The sequence below is a fragment of the Hesperophylax consimilis genome, chromosome 9 (genome assembly GCF_061612785.1).
Source record: "Hesperophylax consimilis isolate HC1 chromosome 9, BYU_Hcon_1.0, whole genome shotgun sequence".
NCBI classification, from domain to species: Eukaryota; Metazoa; Arthropoda; class Insecta; order Trichoptera; family Limnephilidae; genus Hesperophylax; species Hesperophylax consimilis.
This window is the reverse complement of record NC_142844.1, coordinates 20,623,084-20,643,943: the sequence shown is the minus strand read 5'-3', so window position 1 is coordinate 20,643,943 and position 20,860 is coordinate 20,623,084. Positions and strand designations below refer to the sequence as shown.

At 33.2% G+C, this 20,860-nt stretch overlaps 2 protein-coding genes across 5 annotated transcripts; one reads left to right on the top strand and one right to left on the bottom strand.

Moving 5' to 3' along the window:
• Positions 1-3,641: 3,641 nt before the first annotated feature.
• Atg10 (Autophagy-related 10) lies at positions 3,642-8,933 on the top strand. Its single transcript, XM_089635361.1, has 2 exons — positions 3,642-4,181; positions 4,881-8,933. Exons 1-2 carry the CDS (start codon positions 3,829-3,831, stop codon positions 5,095-5,097), a joined length of 570 nt encoding a protein of 189 aa, XP_089491487.1. The 5' UTR covers positions 3,642-3,828; the 3' UTR covers positions 5,098-8,933.
• Positions 8,934-10,698: 1,765 nt separating this feature from the next.
• On the bottom strand, positions 10,699-20,826 carry SpdS (Spermidine Synthase). 4 transcript variants are annotated; one of them, XM_089635357.1, is made up of 4 exons: positions 20,588-20,826; positions 16,942-17,153; positions 11,756-11,881; positions 10,699-11,668 (listed from the first exon to the last, which is right to left on the bottom strand). In XM_089635357.1, the coding sequence occupies exons 2-4, from the start codon at positions 17,143-17,145 to the stop codon at positions 11,135-11,137; spliced, it is 864 nt and encodes a 287-aa protein (XP_089491483.1). In that variant the 5' UTR covers positions 17,146-17,153; positions 20,588-20,826; the 3' UTR covers positions 10,699-11,134. The 4 variants fall into 4 exon arrangements, with proteins under 4 accessions (XP_089491483.1, XP_089491484.1, XP_089491486.1 ...); XM_089635358.1 differs by lacking the exon at positions 20,588-20,826 and adding an exon at positions 18,939-18,994; XM_089635360.1 differs by lacking the exon at positions 20,588-20,826 and adding an exon at positions 17,567-17,660.
• Positions 20,827-20,860: the final 34 nt, after the last annotated feature.

Here is a 20,860-nt window from a genome sequence, read left to right as displayed (position 1 = left end):
GTTAAGCGACATAATATACGTCGGAACATGTATCTAATGGAAGATCATGATTTTATTTGCCGATTTCGTGTCAATAAGGAAACTGCTCGACTTTTAACTACATTAATCGCAGATATGATATGTACTCCCACCGATATGTAAGTAATGGTTAATAAAATGAAATTACAAACATTTTTACAACAATTTATTCAAATTACATCACGTAAATAGAATGATAATGACTTTCTTTCTCTCCTTAGGAATAATGCTGTCAAACCATCTGAACAGCTGTTACTGGCTTTGCGGTTTTATGCAACTGGTTCAATGCAAAGAGTACTTGGGGACATTGCAAATGTACACAAAAGTACAGTATGTAAAATAATTTTCAATGTGTCAAAGGCGATAGCGTCACTCAATAAAAACTTTATATCAATGCCCAGAAGTGACGCTGAAATGTTAGAGAATAACAAAAAGTTTCATAGATTGGCCAAATTCCCAAATGTTATAGGAGCCATCGATTGTACCCATGTACCAATAACATCTCCAGGTAAATAAGCTTTTCGTGTTTTTATTTAACTGTAATAAGTAAGATTAAGAAAGGGCCCTCAGATGGTTTGGGCATGCAGAGCGAATGAATGAAGAAAGAAGGAAAAGAAAGGAAAGGAGAACATATGACGCAAATGTGAATGGTGAAAGAAGTCTGGAATGCCCGAGGAAGACGTGGCACGATCAAGTGAATCAGATACTTAAGTCGGGCCATGTCAGGAGTCAGAAAAATAGATGAGTATGTATGAATGTAAATGAGACAAAACAGTAATATTTGGTTTTCGCATATATTTATGCAATTGGAATATACTACAATATTTTATAATTTCAGGTGGAAATACTGCGGAGTTATACAGAAACCGTAAAGGTTATTTCTCATACAATGTCCAAACAATTTGTAATGCTGATCTACTAATTTTGGATATTGTATGTAGATGGCCAGGAGCTAGCCATGACAGCACCATTTTTAATGGTAGCAACATTAAAGGCAGGTTGGAGAATGGAGATTTTGGAAGCAACGTAATTTTGGGAGATGGGGGTTATGGCGTGCAGCGCTACCTTTTAACACCTCTTAGGAATCCAATTACACCAGGGCAGGAACTATACAATAGATGCCATATTCGCACCAGAAATCCAGTAGAGCGTTCGTATGGTGTCTGGAAGAGACGTTTTCCCTGCATTGCGACCAAATTAAGATTAAATCAAAACAGAATCGAAAGTGTCATACTTGCCACCGCAGTTTTACACAATATTTGTTTAAAAAAGAACATTCCTGAGGTAGATCCGGAAATGTATGTTGAGCTCGACAGATATGATCCGAATGGATAACAATGAAGGCGGTGGCAGCGGTGCGCCGACCACCTCTGGAAGCAATGCTAGGGAAGCACTCATTCATTCCTATTTTGACCACTAAGTATTTATTCCTTGTATCCTTCATATTTATGAACATAGATAACCACTTTCTTACAGTACTCCATTAAGTGACCCTTTGCAGGTTTTCATTGACATAAATTCATTAGAAATTAGAAGGATCCAACTCAATACATAGAAGTATGAATGTGGCGGAAGCAGAGGAGGTTTATATACATATATTAATTTTTTTTTTTTTTTTTGGTTGGCTGTCAGAGACGCAATGTGAAAACCATTGTACCTCGCACTTGTAACTCACGTGCAGTGTGTACTGTGCACATTATATGGAATAAGAAATAAGAAAACGAGGAATTGAAATGATGCACTCTTTTAAAAATATGATTTATGTATTATTTATTATTTAATTAACAATTAAATTCACTTAATTGTTTTTGTAATATAAGTATTTCTAAACTTTTTTTGTAGTTCAAAGTTTTCCATCTCAACAGCATGTTTTTCTTCTTTTCTTTCATTATCCCGCTTCATCATATTTATTTCCATTTGTAATTTCTCTCCCTTCAATTCTATTAAATTAGTAGTGCTGACAGAAAGATTTGTCTGTTTTGGGGAATTTTTTGTATGAAACCTTTTGCGAATGTCTGGAAAAAGATAATAAACACACTTTTTTATTTATTGGATTCATAAATTAATTTATACACAAATTTTTACTGATAAAAATGTTTCCACTTACTTCTCAAGGGAGTTTCTGCTGGGAAATTATTCTGGTTTTCAATATTTATAAGGTCAACATCTACCACTGATGACTGCTGACATGGAAGTATATCCATTCCAGGATTTTCTTCTGAAATCAAAAAATAGCTATGTACTTAAACTTCTGCTTAAAGAAATGATGACAGTTGTTGGGAGCAAGTCTTTAACGGGCGGTTGCTTTGCAGGTTGAGATTGAAGTTTGTAAATTACATGTTTATCTGCCTGGCCGCAAGGATCTCAAGCATCTATACAACATTATAAAATTAGAGAATTTCTTACCTGAACCCATGAGCTGCTGTACAATTTGTAGTTTGTCAGCGCTTAATTTAGAACTGTTTGTGTTTGATGTAGTTGAAAAGATGAATTATATTTATATTAATACCAAACCGGCTTGTTTTTTTTTTAGACATCACCTTTGTTAAAAGTTTAACTTGTTATTATATAAAAATAACTGTAAACTGCATGAAAAATATGATGAAATAATGAGACAACAGTATTCATCACCACACCCCGCGGCAAGAGATAATCCACATTACTGCATCTACACACCACATCACATGATATACATTTATTTCCTTAGGAATATGACGTGTCTATGAGAACTTACAATCTCCATCGTATGTTGAGGAAATCCCCACAATGGATTCCTTTATAATGCCCGAAATCCACTCAGAAGTTTCCGACATTGGCGGAATGGGAGGCCCACCACCTGTTTTTTGCTGTGACTGTTTTTGCTTTCCAGCTTCCTAAAATATACAAAACACACATTTTTTTCAATTATAAACAAGTGAAATTATCACGAATAGATGAGAGATAACATCAAATGAGTAGTGATTGTAATACTTTTCTAGCAACACGCTTTATATATTCCCACTTATATTTTAGCTGCTTCGTTGTCCGGAGCACATTTGTCGATGCATTGAACTCACTTGTCAAAGAGCTCCAGGCTTTTTCCCTGTCACGTGAGCCCAATGCATCAGATCTCTTGCACATAATTATGGCTCCATATTTTTGTAGCAAATCTTTTAAGATGTCGATTTCCCTCGCCGAAAAATTGTTTCCACGTTCGCTGCAAACATGTATACATTGGTTATATATTGAAAAATAACTATTAATATTAATTTAATTGAATTTTTACTTACTTTTCGACGATAAAACTCATTATTATTATTTAAATAACAATATTTACACCAGAAGATACAATCATAAACAACGCAATACGCATAGAATTCATAGAATGTTTGACATTTAATGTGTGAGTTGCCACATGAAAAAAATATATGAACAGCTCCCAAAACAAAAGTTTGGGAATTAGATTAGTTATCATGCTGTCATCCCTATTTACCTTTACTTTAGCAGTTGGCGTCGTGAAAAAACTCATTTTTCCTTAAATGTCAAATGTATTGCGAAAGTAACTGTAAACTGCACTGCTAAAAGTAAAGGTAAATGAAAAAACCCACCCTTAAAGAAATGTCAAATTTGAAAACTGACAAATGTGTAAAAACAATGCGAATAAATGTAATAAAAAATTGTCACAAAACAAATCAGTATTTTTGCTTCCTCAAAAAGAAAATACCTCCGATAACTACCTCAAAAATATCGAAACGTTCGTTTATTTGTTATCTGTACTTTTGTACGTGATTTACTCATAACTCACATGTGATTTATTGAAAAGTGTATAATATGTCTCTCTTATCATGGGACATGTTCCTTGAATTTGCTACAAAATTAGTCAACATATCAGACAAATTAGGTGATTCTTGGTGTCTGGAAGTGGAATCTAATGAAGTTGGAGCAAAATATCTGAAGAAAATAGTCACAAAACAAACAACCAGAAAGATATGTTATGATGCTATACAAGATGATGGTGACACAATGAAAGATCAACTATGTAATTTTACGTGTTCAATATTACGATGGGAATATCACGTTTATTACAGTTTAAGCTATAACGTTCCTGTACTATGTTTCAACGTATGGAATAAGAGTGGCAGCTTGCTGAGACTAGAAGAAGTTTGGAAGCATTGCCAACTAACGTAATTAATTTGATAGCTACTGTATATTTTCTCACTCCTAAAGATTTTGATTAGCAATGATTCTTTGAAATTCGGTAATTATTTACTGAACCGCTGCACTTCCATTAAGCATAGATTACGGAAATTACACCTTCGCTTCGACTTAATTACTTAAAGAAACAACTATTTTCATCAGAGAGACATCACAAAACAATGAAATTTTTTAATTCATCTTAGACACAACCTAGGTTACTAGTTTGAGTTTTTTTAAATAATTTGTTTGTATTTAGATTAAATTTTGAATTTTAATGCTATCTTACCATCTCCCTTCTCATAAAAATAGTTGGTTTTTTAGAGTAATTAAGCTAAAGCGAAGTGTAATTTCCATAATCTGTGCCTATTAAAAGTACAGTGGGTCAGTAAATATTTAGAAAAAAATTCATTTAATGATGACTTGTGTTAATTATATTATATAATTTTCTGTGCCGCTAGCTATGTAGCTAACATTATAAGCAATTTATTTTGGCCACCCTTTTTTTAATTTTATTAAGTTGTGTTTTGTTTATATCTATCACCGATAGTAGAAGCACTCTGTTTCTCCCCTGAAAAGGTTTTTACTCTCTCACTTACAAGACATCATTTTAACTCTCAGATTTAGTTGCTTTCAAAAATATACAAATTTTTAGTCTTGTGCTGCTTTTTTAAAAAAAATTTTTTCAGGTCTGAAGATCCAGAACAGCTATATTCCGCTTTGACTCAACAAGATCATCCCGTCTTGCTGAGGCCTTTCTTCACTCTTCATCCCTGTAAAACTGCTGAAATATTAAATATATCCGACAACCACGGCCAAGCCAATAATCCCATCATTAGATTCCTTTCAGCTATCGGACCTGTGGTAAATCTAGAACTAGATATCAGATACGCACTCAATTACTGAGCTTTTTGGGGCCCAAAACAGTGGCGATCAGGCAAACTTTCTCAATGGGCCCTATGATACTCTACATCAAAAACTTATAAGTAGGTGTACCTACTTAACTCTTTAAACGCGTGTCCTTTCAATTCTAGGTGACCCTGTATGCGGCACTTTTTTATTGATACGTGTTTGCAAGCCAACTGTTGTGATGTCCGCGTACGGGGTTTGGCCGCTCGCAACCAGTGGCGGCTAGCTCTAAGGAGCATTGGAGCAACGCACTCCCAAAATTTCAGTCAATCTAATCGGGATGGCGCCACTTTAGTTTCCAGCTCGCATACCAATCACATCCGAAATCATAAAATTATGCAGCTCATATTACTGTATACCATTGGGGACAATAGCCCCATTCTTTGCTCCTTTTGCAAGTTACATCAACAATATATTTGATATCAGACCGCTACGTCCAACTTATAATTGAATTTAAAATGAAAATAAATACTACAAGTGCTTGTGTACAATATCTAAATCAAATGAAAGGATTTATGATTAGCATACCAAATCAGTTATCCGCCAACATCTAACATGTGCGAGGTTTTCTTTCACAAAAACGCAACCCTCCAATTTGTGATTACTAAAGAGTAAGTCAATTTTACAGTTCAATTCGTCTCTTCTTAATTATTGCTAACCAAATTTCTTGGTCCTATTTTGATTAGTCTATTGAAAATTGTAAATAATGTAACTTGTAACAAGCTTACCTTTGAACCCCGATATTGCAAATCCAAATATAAAATTACTAGCCGACGTTTACCCGGCGTTGCTGGGGGTTATCCTTAAGAGATCTTAATCTTGAATATGCTTGTGTTATTTGGTCTCCTTTTTATGCTGTCCACATTCGACGCATTGAATCTGTTCAACATCGGTTCTTAAGAGGGATTGCTAGGAGGCTAGGATTAGAAAAAGGCAAATACTCATATGATGAAATTGAACTAACTCTAAACCTCTCTCCTTTGGAAGTCCGTTGGGAAAGAAATGACCTCATTTGCTTCTTCAAAATTATAAATGGTATTATTGATTCACCTACTCTACTGCAACTCATTCCCTTCAATATCCCCTCGCAAAGACTCAGAAATAATGAACTGCTCTTCCTCAACCATCATTCGACAAATTATGGATATTATTCACCATTGTCCAGAATGTGTAGACTGGTCAACTCAAGTCAAAACCTTAACTTCTTTGGGATAAGTCTGAATGATTTTTGCCAGTCGCTAAACAAGTGATGGAATATTAAGTGTCCTGTGGTCCTGACCCACGTCGTATTCTTCACTTGATTCGACTTGTCGCTTTATTTTCTTATATTATATCTACCATATGTCTTTGCTTTCATGTACCTTTGTCTACTCCTGTATTTTTCATTTTACTTTATTTGTGTTATTATTTTGTAATTTGGACGATGTCCATTAATAAATAAATAAAGAGATAGACATATACCATTATGAACTTTTCTGTAGGCCTTTTTAAGATATACAATTCCATAGTACATTATTTTGATATATCTAATAAGGTTTAGCCAGTGTTAGCAATTTAAGTGCCTGAAAATATATTTTTTATGACTTTATTACAAAACATCGACTTTTCTCTACTCTCTATAAATATAATATGCATGTATTATATATATAAACCTTCCGGAATTTTTTTTTCTAAATGATTGTGAAAACCCTATCAAAATCCGTTGCGTAGTTTAGAAGAACTAAGCGCACAAACAGATAGACGCGGATAGTGACTTTGTTTTATACTATTTAGAGATATTTGAAATAATAAGACGCACTTCTACGATGTCTACTGTTTTGCTTTCGAATATATCTACACACTGCACGCTGCAGTGCACTTCAAGGTAGTCATTATTTCGCTGGACTGCAAATGTAGCCAGACGCACAATAGGGGTTAATGTTCTAGTCAAATTATTTAACAAATAAATACATAATACAATCAAATATAAATTTTGAAAGTTTTATTTTAGTTACCAAAATATGTAGTATGTAGAACAATGTCTTCAAAATATATTAGAGTACATGATAAAATAATCTTTTTTAAATATTAGATATTATTTAACTGGGTATACCGATATGCTGTCTCAATGCTTGATTAATATATCTTATAAAGGGCGGCGCACTCTTCTGAATTTTGACTTTAAAAAACTATTACAAAAATACATACATATATTTTTATTATGCAAGTACATTTATAATTGTGAGTCAACATTAGAATACAACATATGATATGGGAAACAGGCCAACCAACATCAGCAAGCATATTATATTATTAACTTCTGCCATAAGCTATGTTCAACATGTCAGCAAAATAGTAGAAAGCAACTTACATCATTTTATAACAGCCAAAAACGAATATATATATATCAATACAAATAAAAATATCAGTTAGCATAGTTTGTTTATACATAATATAATAATCATGATGATAAATCAATTTGTTTTGCTTTGTAATAGAGTACTAGGTGAAGTTATTCGAAATCAGACATAGACAGTAACTTTCCTCTTTTTATGAACATCAAGTATGCAAAATTCTGCTTTCAGTGGTGGAAATCTCATGTAAACAGTTACCTTCCTCCTGTCTTCAAGGTCTAGTGTGTAAAATTTCATCAATCTCAGAATTAAAGTGTACATTTGTTGAAAAATATAAATTACTCTTCTCTATATCATCATATTCTCATTATGTATATGGTGAACACGTGCTTTACAGATGATGGAGCTCAAGACAGCCATTTTTGTTCAGCCAAGTTGATGTTATCACCAAAACACTGAAGAGTAACTGCATACACTTTTTTAATTGGAAAATCTAAGCGAATGTGTAATTTTATAATAAATATAAATTTCAATATATAAACACTTCATTATGTTTTACACCAATCAAAGATAATATCACAAAAAAAACAGATCATTTTTATAAACTTTTTTCATAAAAAAAATAACTGATCCTCAAATTAGAAAAATAATATTATTATTTTAATATAAATATGGTATGTAAACTAGCTTTTCAAAGAAAAGCTTTTATAACTATATCTGGAATGTCTGTTATAAACACAAATTTTCCTATTTAAGCACTTGATTAATATCTAAAGAATATAAATAAAGTTTATTGTCGCATCTGAAAAATGTTAAGAGGCAAAAATTATAATTATCATGTATCACATCACACCATAGAAATCTCTGATTGTGTAGTTTCCTTAAATATATTTTGTTAATATGTATCTTATTTTAAGAAAAACAAGTGAAAAAATGAGATTGACACAAAATATTAAAACCTATCTCGGACTTTTCTGCCGCGGTAACAAAAAAAAACACAGTGTCTTCCTTGAGAGTCTTAGGGTAGACACTATTTTTAGTTACAGCGGCAGAATTCATAACGCTGAAAAAGATTAAAATTTGGTTTTTCTTCTTCCTCCTTTTTAATGATAACAAAGTCAAATTGGGGGTAGTAAGACTAACAATATACAGAGAAAATAAAATAAAAACATCAAAATGGTTCATAGAAGTTTCGGTATACACCATGGAGACCATTGAAAAGCCTCGATGAGATGTAGTTAGTGGAAACAAATAATGAACACTGAATTTATAAAAGAAAATTCTCAATCTAAAAATACATTCATATTATATCCGCAATTTTGCATTATGCGTAGTTCACACAAGGACAAGACAATACTGTCTGGTCCCAGCTCAGGAACTATTGTCCTAACGTGAACAGAAGTTTGGGTTAAGTTCTAGAACAATGTTTTGGTCCATTGTCCTAGAGTACTTGAAGTGAAATAGCACAAAACTGCGCTATATAACTGTTATGTTATTTTTTTTTTTTTTTTTTTTTTTTTTTTTTTTTTTTTTTTATATATACAATAATATTATTATTGGGTTTATAAAAACAGTTTATTTTTAAACAAGTTCTGCTGTGTAATTATTATTACGCGTGACAGCTGTTTCGCCCTCTGAAGGCATTATCAAACTGTGGGTAGCCCACTTACAGACGATAGATTTATATTATTTCTAGGTAGGTATTTTAATTTCATTTACTGATTTCTTAATTGATTTCTAAGTAAAATATCAAAAATTATTAATGGTTATTACCCCAGCAAAGTTTCCCCAATTAGTGTAATGTTTAAATTTGACTGAATGTCTTTATGTTAGTTATTCCCAAACGATGACTCATAGGGTTATTTTAATAGCATAATTAAGTACTTCATAGTGCACTCATATTTGCATTAGGTTTGAAGATATCTAGTAGGGGTGAACGAATTATATTTGTTTGTTCATTAATTAGAATAGCTTTTGGATTATTAGAGTTTTTGTTAATTTCTAACTGCTCTAAAAGATTCAGTTTACGGCCTTTATTTTGTATGTGTAACGGAGTTGGTTTATTATTATCATTAAGTGAGTGATTTTCATCTAGGAGATGTTTGGCAAATTGAGATTGTATTGACAAGAAAGCAAATTAGTGGTCACATAAATTATCTGCCTACCACTCAATGGTACATAGGCTTACTAATACCCCACTTGACAAGAAAGCATACGAGAAGGAAAAAAATACAATCCTAACTATTGCTAAAAATAATGGCTTCAAGGGTAGAGACATTGAAAAAATAATTAATAATAACAAACACAAAAATAACCTTAAATTAATTTACCCAACGACTAATAATAAGACGAATAATAAATTCGGGTGTTTAGAATTCATCGGACAGACATCTAATAAAATTGCCAAAGTCCTCAAAAAGTGTGGTTTAGATATTGCCTTCCGCACAAATAACAACTTAGGATCATCTCTTAAAAACTCAAAAAGTAAGGTACTCAAATTACAAAATAGTGGCATTTATAAACTCCAGTGTGACGAATGCAACGCTGTTTATGTTGGACAAACGGGCCGGTCCTTTAACACTAGGTTTAAAGAACATATAAGATCTTTTAAAAATAATAATAAAATACAATCTCAATTTGCCAAACATCTCCTAGATGAAAATCACTCACTTAATGATAATAATAAACCAACTCCGTTACACATACAAAATAAAGGCCGTAAACTGAATCTTTTAGAGCAGTTAGAAATTAACAAAAACTCTAATAATCCAAAAGCTATTCTAATTAATGAACAAACAAATATAATTCGTTCACCCCTACTAGATATCTTCAAACCTAATGCAAATATGAGTGCACTATGAAGTACTTAATTATGCTATTAAAATAACCCTATGAGTCATCGTTTGGGAATAACTAACATAAAGACATTCAGTCAAATTTAAACATTACACTAATTGGGGAAACTTTGCTGGGGTAATAACCATTAATAATTTTTGATATTTTACTTAGAAATCAATTAAGAAATCAGTAAATGAAATTAAAATACCTACCTAGAAATAATATAAATTTATCGTCTGTAAGTGGGCTACCCACAGTTTGATAATGCCTTCAGAGGGCGAAACAGCTGTCACGCGTAATAATAATTACACAGCAGAACTTGTTTAAAAATAAACTGTTTTTATAAACCCAATAATAATATTATTGTATATATAAAAAATAAAAAAATAAAATGGAGTTCTACAAATTAAACTTAATAACAATAAATATGTTATGTTATTATTATTATTAGAGTAGAAAGGCGGGCTATCTCCGCAGGACAGGGGCTTACCCCCACCACTGCACGCGTTGGAACTACGGTTGAATTTTTATATTGTCCAACTGTCCTTTCCTGTGCGATCAAGGATGTTCACAGAGCTGGTACAGGACAGTATTGTCCTGTCTTCTTTGTTGTCCTCCTGTGAACTCTGCATTAGACATAGCTTGAGGAAAATAACATGAGTCTCTAATTTAAACCAATGCAGTTTGAGTATAATTATTATGATGTATGTAACAGTAACAACATCAAATAAATATAATGTAACATTAACACAAGAGGCACCCCACGGCTAAAAATATTGTAAAGGTATTTTATAAAAATATAAATATTTTAATAAGATTGAACACTTCTTGTAGAAAAAATATATAAATATGTATTTGAAAGTTTACTGAAGTTGGATCTTTGCGAATCGGGGCAGAGCAAAAGCTGCCTTGTGGACATCTTCGCTGTAGTACCTCAGCTTCATCTTATCTAAAGTTTCATCGTCAAATGAGATGTTTGGTTGCTGGAAGCTCTGGTCTTTGTCAAGAGATCCAATCACAAAACCAATTTGTCCGGTGGGGTATGTTGGTACGGAGGCAACGGCGTACGTAGCCGCTGCAAACTGCTTTCTGCAATGATTCAAGGTGTTTTTCACGTGGGCCAAATCCGTCCAAACCGTGCTGCCTTGGGAACACACAATTCCGTCATCCTTCAGAGCTTGCTTCATTAAAGAGAAGTAATCTTCCTGGAACAAGCTGACTGCAGGTCCCACGGGATCACTGCTGTCTGTAATGATGACGTCAAATTCTTTACTGTGATTTTTCATAAATTCGAAGCCGTCTCCAACGTGCAGTGTCATCTTTTCACTTTTAAATCCTTCCGCCATAAACGGTAGATATTTCTTTGAAACTTCAATGACTCGATCATCAATTTCAACCTGTAAATGAATACGTAATTTAAAATCAATACATTAATTACATGGGGAGGGTAGACAAAAAAACTGAATTTAAAAATAATTAATTACCTGATGAACTTCCTCCACATTGGGATGCTTCACAACTTCTCTGGCCACTCCTCCGTCCCCTCCTCCCACGATGAGCACCTTCTTGGGGTTCTTGTGGCAGCACAGGGGGAGAAATGCAATCATTTCCTGCAATCGTAATAATTTAAGAAATTACTTAATTAAACATATTGACCATCGACCAAATAAAGAATAGACGTATCGGCGTATCGGCCTAAAAATTGACTCTCAAAAAAATTTCAATTTGGTTCACATGCTCATTTATGAAAAAAGATAGATACTCATGGGATGAAAAATTTGACCATTCAAAAAATAGGGGCCTTTGGGGAACTTTGAAGAGCTGAGGCCACTTCTGTGGACTCTTCCTTCGTGGGGCCTGCAAGAAGGGACCAAGAGCAGGAACCTTGGAGAGGAGGGCTGAGACCACCTCCATGAACTCTTCCCTTGTGGGACCTTCAAGGAACCAAGAGGGAGTGAACTCTTCCATTGTGGGGACTTCAGGGAACAAAGGGGAGTGGTCTTTTCCATCTTGAGATCTTCAGGGAACCAGGGAGTGGAGAAGAGAGATGAGGCCCTTTTCCCCCGTGGGGTCTTCAGGGAATCAAAGATGAGTGGAGGGGAGAGATGAGGCCCTCTTTCCTCTTGGGGCGTTCAGGGAACCAAATAGGAGTGGAGAGGAGATATGAGGCCCTCTTCCTTTCAGAGAACCAAGGAGGAATAGAGAGGAGAGCTGAGGACACCTCCGTGAACTCTTCCCTTGTGGGGCCTTCAGGGAACCAAGGGAGAGTGGACTCATCCATCGTGAGGCCTTCGAGGAATCAAGGAGTGGAGAGGAGAGATGAGACCTGGGAAGACACATTGTGGAACCAGAAGACATGGCCTGATTTCCAATGACAACTCTGGTGAACTTTATAAAAGGGACCGGGTTAATGTTGAATAATAAGGTAAAAAGGAGATAGCACAATGGGCTTGTGGCCAAAGTGCTCCCGGAAACTATACGTAAACCGTCTCCTCTCTATAATATATAATATCTTACCAAAATTCTCCGATTCCGAGACTTCACAATCTCGGAAACAAATATTCTGATCTGGGTGATATATTTCATTTGAAAACTAATCAGTATAAATGTTGTATATTCTATCACTTTTATTCTTCTAGACACAAATAGACCTATGTACCCATATAACTTCTCCGCTTCTACTATTTTGTTTTGTTGAATCTTTTAAATTCAATTATATGCTTGAGGATTCATTTATGCCATTATGTTTACATTCTTCTTTATTGTATTAATTTTTAAGTGTTTACTCTGATACAAAATGCTTGTATTTTTTTTTTAAGAAAAGCCCACTAGGGCGTGTAATAAATAAATAACAAATATATTTGTATATATATTGCAAGCAAAATTTCTGACGTCAATCTACTCACCGAGTATTGGTTTGGTAACGGATTTGTATTCAAATTACGACAACACTCACAAAATGAACACTCTTCGCTGGTTTCGCATACGACTTTAGAAGCTTTTGCAACAAGTTTACATTATGTTGGATTGTCAAGTTCATCTCCGTATCTTATGACGTGATGCTGTACAAGATTCCCATTGGTCGATAACAAACTACATCACGGGATTTAAGCGATAAATTTGTGCTCTGCTTTATATTATAGGGAATATGCATTTATATTATCTAGGCTTTCGAAGCGAGGCAGCAGAATTCGATGGGTGATGTATTATGAAATTACTCTTAGGTGGTGTTATTCTTGGATTGAAATTAGGTATCAAGGGCTAATCTATTTTTATTATATATCGATGGTATAAACGTAATATGTTTGTGAAGACATCGTTGGCAGATCATTTAAAAAAAAATTAAAAATACTTTTTAAAACTCCTTCTACACATATTTAGAAGATATGGTTCATATAAATAAATAGAATAAAACCATATCAAATCGAACTACGCAATGCTTATGTCTGTTTGTACGAATTTTAACACGCTAAACAAGATACCTTTATAATCATTTTGCGCCGCGATCACTCAAATAATTTTTACTGTTTTTTGTTGTGAATTACTTGTGTTGTTCAAAATTTGTCAGGAACGAGTAAAGTTTTGGCGTCCCTTGTCAAAACCTGTAGACACCTAGATAGGTGATCACTGTAATCAATAATATTCGGGTGATTTGTATTTTGAGTAGCGCCGTTTTTAAGAAAAATAATTTCAAGGGGGATGTGTTAGGGCTGTTGGGTTTTAGATATTACCAGCACATTGGCGCCTGGGCAATTTGGCGCCCGGAGCGAACTGGTCATATGCCCCTGCTATCCTATCTACTTATAAGAAAAATATTGGCATTAAACACATCTCAGCTTTGATAATAATATTCAATAAAGTCAAGTTTCATAAACATAAACTATAATCTAACCATAAACCTAAACATAACCTTGAAGAATTCTCTTCGAGATAAGAATTTCTGCATTCAAAATGTTTTAACAATGACTTTGACAACTGAGATAAGAATTTAAAATCAAATTGGTTTTATTCAATTTAAAAAATATTGTAACTGTACACACATTAACCTTATAAATTTGATTTCGACAATGTTTTGTAAGCAGTTGTTGCAAATATATACCGTGCATTCCATGCATTTCTTGTCAACGATAGCGAGACCTTCACTAAAAAGATCTCATTTTGTCATGCTAGCGACACCTTCATGATTGAATCACTAATATTTAGTTTAATGTAACATCTTACGAGAGCCCCCTTGTTTGGTTGTCTTCGAAGTAGTAATGTAGTAAATGAAAATATTTAGGCTTTTATTAAATATAATAAAATAAACTAAGAAGAAAAATAAATAAGATTGCATAGGTTTTAATTTTTTACAGAAAAAAATACAGTAACTCTTACGATACAACTGTAGATGATTATTTAAGAAATTGAACTAATACTGTGTGTGACAAAATATAAATGGCAGCACAGCTGCATTTAAGATTTTTGCGTTGTATAGCTAAGGTCTAAGATTAAATTTTAAAAATAAAAATTTATTGTTTTACTAATTTTATTTTATTTATTAAGCTGAAAATAGTTGTACTTCATGTGGTCTAATATAAACACACATTTTTTTGTGAATGTGAATATTTTAATAGGAATTAATTAGTGTGATGAAATCACACTTCCCTGAATCTAGATAATAATCAGTATTTTTTTAATGTATAATACTTACCTATATTAATAGTAAATAATGATTAAAATAATGCGTGAAAATAACTGATTGTAATAACTGAAATTTGGTGTAATTTTTGTCACAACATTCATTTAAGCCTTAGACACATTACGGTGTATTGTGCAAGCGTAATTTGGGCGTGGCATATACGTATTATTTGTAGGGATGACACACTATGTTATAATCTTCCTTAGGAGAGGGTTTCAGATTAATCGGGAGACTGCCGCGGAATATCATTACTTTGTATGGGATCTGTCACTTTGACAGATGACAGCCGCGTAATTATGGCGCTCCATAAATAGTTCTAGCTTCCTCTAGGGTCCCCCCTTTGATGTTTCTAATTTGAAATATTCTAGGCTTTTCTTATAATCGGTAAGCAATCATCTAGTATTTTCCAACATTGCAACATCACTCAGCATGTTCCATTGTTTCGGTCAGTATTCTTTATTGTTTTGATATAGAAAGAGTTAGTATAGTTCACACTAAAGGAAACATGATTTAGCATTTAATGTATCACACAACCAAAATAAACCAAAAATTATTAAATAATAGATTATTTGTTTTTTAAATGAACCCAAACTAAGAACCAATTTTGAATTAAATAAAAACTGGGTATACATATTTTTTAAACTATTTGAAACCATAGAGAATTTTGGTCTTACATACATTCAAAATATGCGCGCACCATAGACATATGAATATTAGTAGACCTGCCCTAAGTGATTAAAAGCGTATTCTTCCCCACTCCCCATACCGGTTCCATTGGAGCCGGCTGGGCTCGCGTATGGCTTCCCGTGAATCTTGAGAATGTGACGTCATCATTCTTGTTCGAACTAGCGTCGAGCTATGGTCGAGGCATTTTATGAAATAACACGGCAAAATAGTGGCTTGTGATATGAAAACTTGTAAAAATAGATGTGAAAAAGAGAATAAACCCAATTGTCGTATTACATTCCATATGTAAGCATCATTTTAAGCTTATTCACGTCGTATAATATGAATCAGTTGTAGAAACATATACTATCACATCGAGCCAACATTGGTCGAATGTAGCGATTCTCAAGTGTGCGCATCGTTGTTACTGGGAAGTAAATTATGAACACTTATAAAAGTGTCGTAACTAAATACGTAAACAAAATATTCGACTCTGAAAATAGAAGAATTTTTTTTTTGCCGAATTTGGACTTTGGATTTGTTCATAACGTGGCGAGTAATTTGCGCTCCCATGTAAAAATGTCTATTCATTCAAAAGCAGATTTTACTTTTAAGAACTAAATGATGATATTATAATGCGAGATGCCTATATACTGTCAGATTGATTTATTGACGAATCACAGTCAGCTTTACCCCCTTCGTTCTTCAACAGTTGATTTTTTTTTTTTTTTTTTTTTTTTTTTTTTATTAATATCAATAGCAAAATTTGTACATTATGTAGGTTTAAAGTATAATATAAGTATATTTTTTTAATTTTTTTCACAGTCCTCCTCACTAGGGTTTCCTGTTCTGAGGCGGCCTGTAGTTTTTCTTAAATTTTTGTATTTAGTTTTGAATTGTCTTTACATTGTCTTCATAATGTTTGTAAGTTGATTATTACTTTGATCTCTAAGCCATGTTTTGACTTTTGTTTTAAATATACTCATTTCGTTTATTTTTTTGGTTTCATTTGGTAGAGCATTTAACAATTTTATTTTACCCCTCACCTTTAATTTCTAGTCTATATGTTCATATGTCTGTGGCGCGCACTAATTGAGGATAGGAAGTATATGTGATTAGAGAGATCGCAAAACTCGTGCATACTTTCTAAAGAATTTATTTCTTTATACTTCTGAAACCATACGGCACTAGTACACTCTGGGTGCATTTTGGCCTTGTATACTTTCAAACTACTTCTAAAAGATACTAATGTTTTATAAAACCAAAATACCAGGAAGTTTTGCATAAATATACATGTTTAATTAAAATCTTATAATCCTATGTTACCTGATAAGCAAACTCATCCTTCTGGGAGCATTGAATAATGCCGTCAAGAATGAGAACTCTTCCATAGCTTTTTGTGTCCACTACGAGGATATCTTGGAACTGAGATTTCTCCGTGTGAAGGACTTTCTCAACTTCGAGAGACATTGCCTGCCCGGGCCACAGTTCCGACACTTCGCTAAACCAACCATTCTTGATCAGATCCATCCTGCAATCTGAAATATGATAAATAATTACTAACAATAATTCAAAAATTGTAGCACCATTGTAAATACATAAATCAATTGTATTATAAAAAAATTGTTTTCTATAAAAAACACAAAAAATATATATTTACTTTAGAACATCACTAGAAAAGTTTTAGAAGAAGTTTTCTATCAAAAAACGCAAAAAAGCATGAAAACAGAACGTTGAAAAAAATACACAAAACATTAAGGTAAATATAAATATAATGGCACAGTTTATAATAACGAGTATGGCCATTGCAAAAAAAAGAACACCAATTAAGAAAATCAAACGTTAATAATTTGCAGATGCTTGAAACATGGCATTTTGTCCAACGACGTTACAATATATTATCTAAAGTTGTTATTGTATCAAGAAAATTAAGATAAAATGTGGCAAGTACGAAATGCTCTTATGTTTCCAGTAAATTCTTAATTCAAACTTATGTGTATGAACAGAATAAATTATAGGATCGGGCGACGTCTGCGGTGGAATAGTACCTCAAGGCCGACTAGAGACTGGGTGCCTGACGGTTTTGAGGTGTCAAGTGATTAAGTCAGTGCCGTGCCATAACAGAGCAACGACAGTTTTTTAAATCGTGGCGATTTTTGTTGATACTCATTGTTACTGCTGATTTTTATATTATTTTACCGCAAGCATACAAAGAAACAGAGTGATTAGACTATTTTGAACAGCGAAGTTTAGTTGACGACAGCACTGACTTCATAATTTGGCTGTTGTGCCAGACCTCTACTCTAGTCGGCCTTACGTTTACCCTATGATGCATAAAATCTTTGGGCGGGAAACAACTGTATTATTTATAATAATCGAAAAAGTAAATAATTTGTGTGTATTTACAAATGCAATGTTATTCCTTGGCTTTAACTAATGTTTGCAGAGTAATTAAAACACTTTCTCATACACACAAGGGTATTTTGGCACTTTTAAAAGGCAATTTACTCGGAGGTAGCACACAAACTTAAGCGACGATTGACAGTTTAGTACTAAAACTACGAAATCGAAAGTACTACAATTGACATGCTTTTTGCTTGCCACTTTTCACTTGCCAGATTTTTACAGTTCGAACACGCTAATTTCCGAAACCGCCCGACCGATTTCAATGAAATTTTGTATGTGTATAGTTGGTTCCAGCTTGAAATATAGGATAGTTTTGTACCAGATAGATGGCGCTGTTGTCAAGATATAAAAAAAAGAAATTATTTTTTCACAATTTTTTTTTTAAATATTTCTCATCCAAAAATTACAGTTTCTATTTATATTTTAATACATTATTTGATAATGTGGGCCTCACTGGGTGCTTTACCCATGCTGAGGCCCCCATTTTCCCATAGGCCCCCCACAGTTTAAAAATTTATTAATAACTTAGTTTTATAAAATGCATTCCAAATGGTTAAGTTAAATTCTAACTGGCTTATTATAATCTAAATATATAAAAATTTAACCTGCGTAGGTTTGTGCTCGCAAAACTCAAAAAGCAGTCAACAGATATCGCTGAAAATTTCAACGTTTGTTGTTATTAGTGCCAGGAGTGTTTAGAGATGTTTAAATGATAGAAGAAGTCGGGGACGCCCGAGGAATAGTTCTGCACCGTAATTAGTTACAGAGTCGAATTAAAGTCGAGGTAATCTAGTTTTGTTAACAGTAACATTGTGGTATACAGTAGTGAATGGTGAAAGAAGTCAGAGGCGTCCGAGAAAGATATTTATAATTCAGAATAATTTTGTAAATTAATAAGAGTTGAGAAAAATGGTTACCATGAGACCAGGCCAAGTACACTAATGCTGCCACAAGATTATTATTGTAAATACTATTCCACAAAATGACTCTTACTTAAATTTAGATGAGTAAATATTTAATCAACTTTGCGATAACCTTTTGACTGTGAATATTTTGTTGACAAGATATAACAAAGAAGAGAACATTAAGGCTCCGTAGAAGAAGAAGAAGATGGTTTGAAAGGGAGATATGTAAATACGAAAGTTAGAGGGAGAGGACTAATATTGAAAATGATTATAATTAATAGGAGTAAATGAAAATATTTAATAAATGATAACTTATTAAAAATAGAGCGAAAATCTGTCGACAAATGTCTTAAGTGGCGTTTAAAGAAACAAAATATTTTCGTACCTATAATGTGTTAAATTTATAACATAATCAAATGTGTTTAATTTTTGGAGCATACTTTGTGATTTTTTTCTATTGAGCAAATTTCGTGCAATTTCTTTATCAATGATATCCTAATGAGATCCCCGATATGTATGTGTGGTAATTGTGGGAGAAATGCGAATTAATGAGTAAGATTAAGAAAGGGACGCACAGATGGTTTAGGCATGTAGAGCGAATGAAAGAAAAAGAAAAGAGTGTAAGGAGAATACATGATGCAAATGTGAATGATAGAAGAAGTCAGGAACGCCCGATGAAGACATGGCGTGATCAACTTAATCAGATGGTTGAGTCGGGCCATGTCAAGAGTCAGAATAATAGAAGAGTATGTATGAGACGATGTATGAATGAGGCAAGAAGTGTATGCCAAGACCGAGCTGTTTGGCAGTACATACTCTCTGCCTACACATGCGTAAAACGGCGTGGTGGTTAGTTAGTTAGTTACTTTTCAACTCGGCAAATGCATAAAGATTATCTTAAAAATAATGTATTTCATATTTTTTTAAGAACTTAAAAACTTGAAGTGTTTGGGAAGTATATTACATTTCTGTAGAAATTTGGAATGTGGCGTCTTAAACATGTACAGTCATAAAGAGAAATCTATTTTCTGCAAAAGTGTTTTTTTTTTTTTAAAGTATGTTTGTCCAACAGATGGCGCTGTTTTTTTAAAAAAAACTATGTTTTTACCTGTCACAGATAGATAGATTGGGGTATAATATCTAGTTTATAAACATACAATAAATTAGAGGCGCGTTTAGGTCATTAAGTATATATTGACATTTATTAATATTTAATAATCTAAATATGTAGTTTATTAGTAGGTAATAATAATTATACTAGGGACACTAGTAATAAATTATAGTTGACCAAGATATTATTATCAATTACTGTGAGCATAACATTATAGGAGTTTGGACTGTCCAAACACACTCTATATATTTACACATTTAATTTCTACATACGGAGAGAATTATTCTGAAATTCTCAATCTGCTAAAAAAATTATAACTATGAAGTAAGTACTAGGTACTAATAATTACAAGTTATACCTACTATAATTTAAGTCAACCGATTAAGTCAATTTTAATTGTCATATACGATACATGATTTATTATTCTAAATAACCATAGTAAATTAGATAGATCCTAAAAACTCATCAGTTGTACAGCGCCCTTGGGGTGATTTTTCATAAAAAACGGGGCTCTACAAATTATCCAATTATTATTAAAAACAATCAATACCTTAAATCGGCCGAGTTGCAACTTTATTATTATTACAAACTGTAAAACGTTTTAACACGGCGAGCTAGCGTTCAACCATCATACTGTTAAAATTTTAAATAGCACTATCCCGCACGAGATAATAGCATCTTTATCGGCGAATTCTAAGTACAAAAGTCGCAAGTTGGATTTAAAATCACCGACATAAACAGCAAATGGGGAAAAAAACGTCAAATGTCATTTGCCCCACCACGTTGACAGTTAGATTATTTTGGATTATTTGTTGACTTCTTC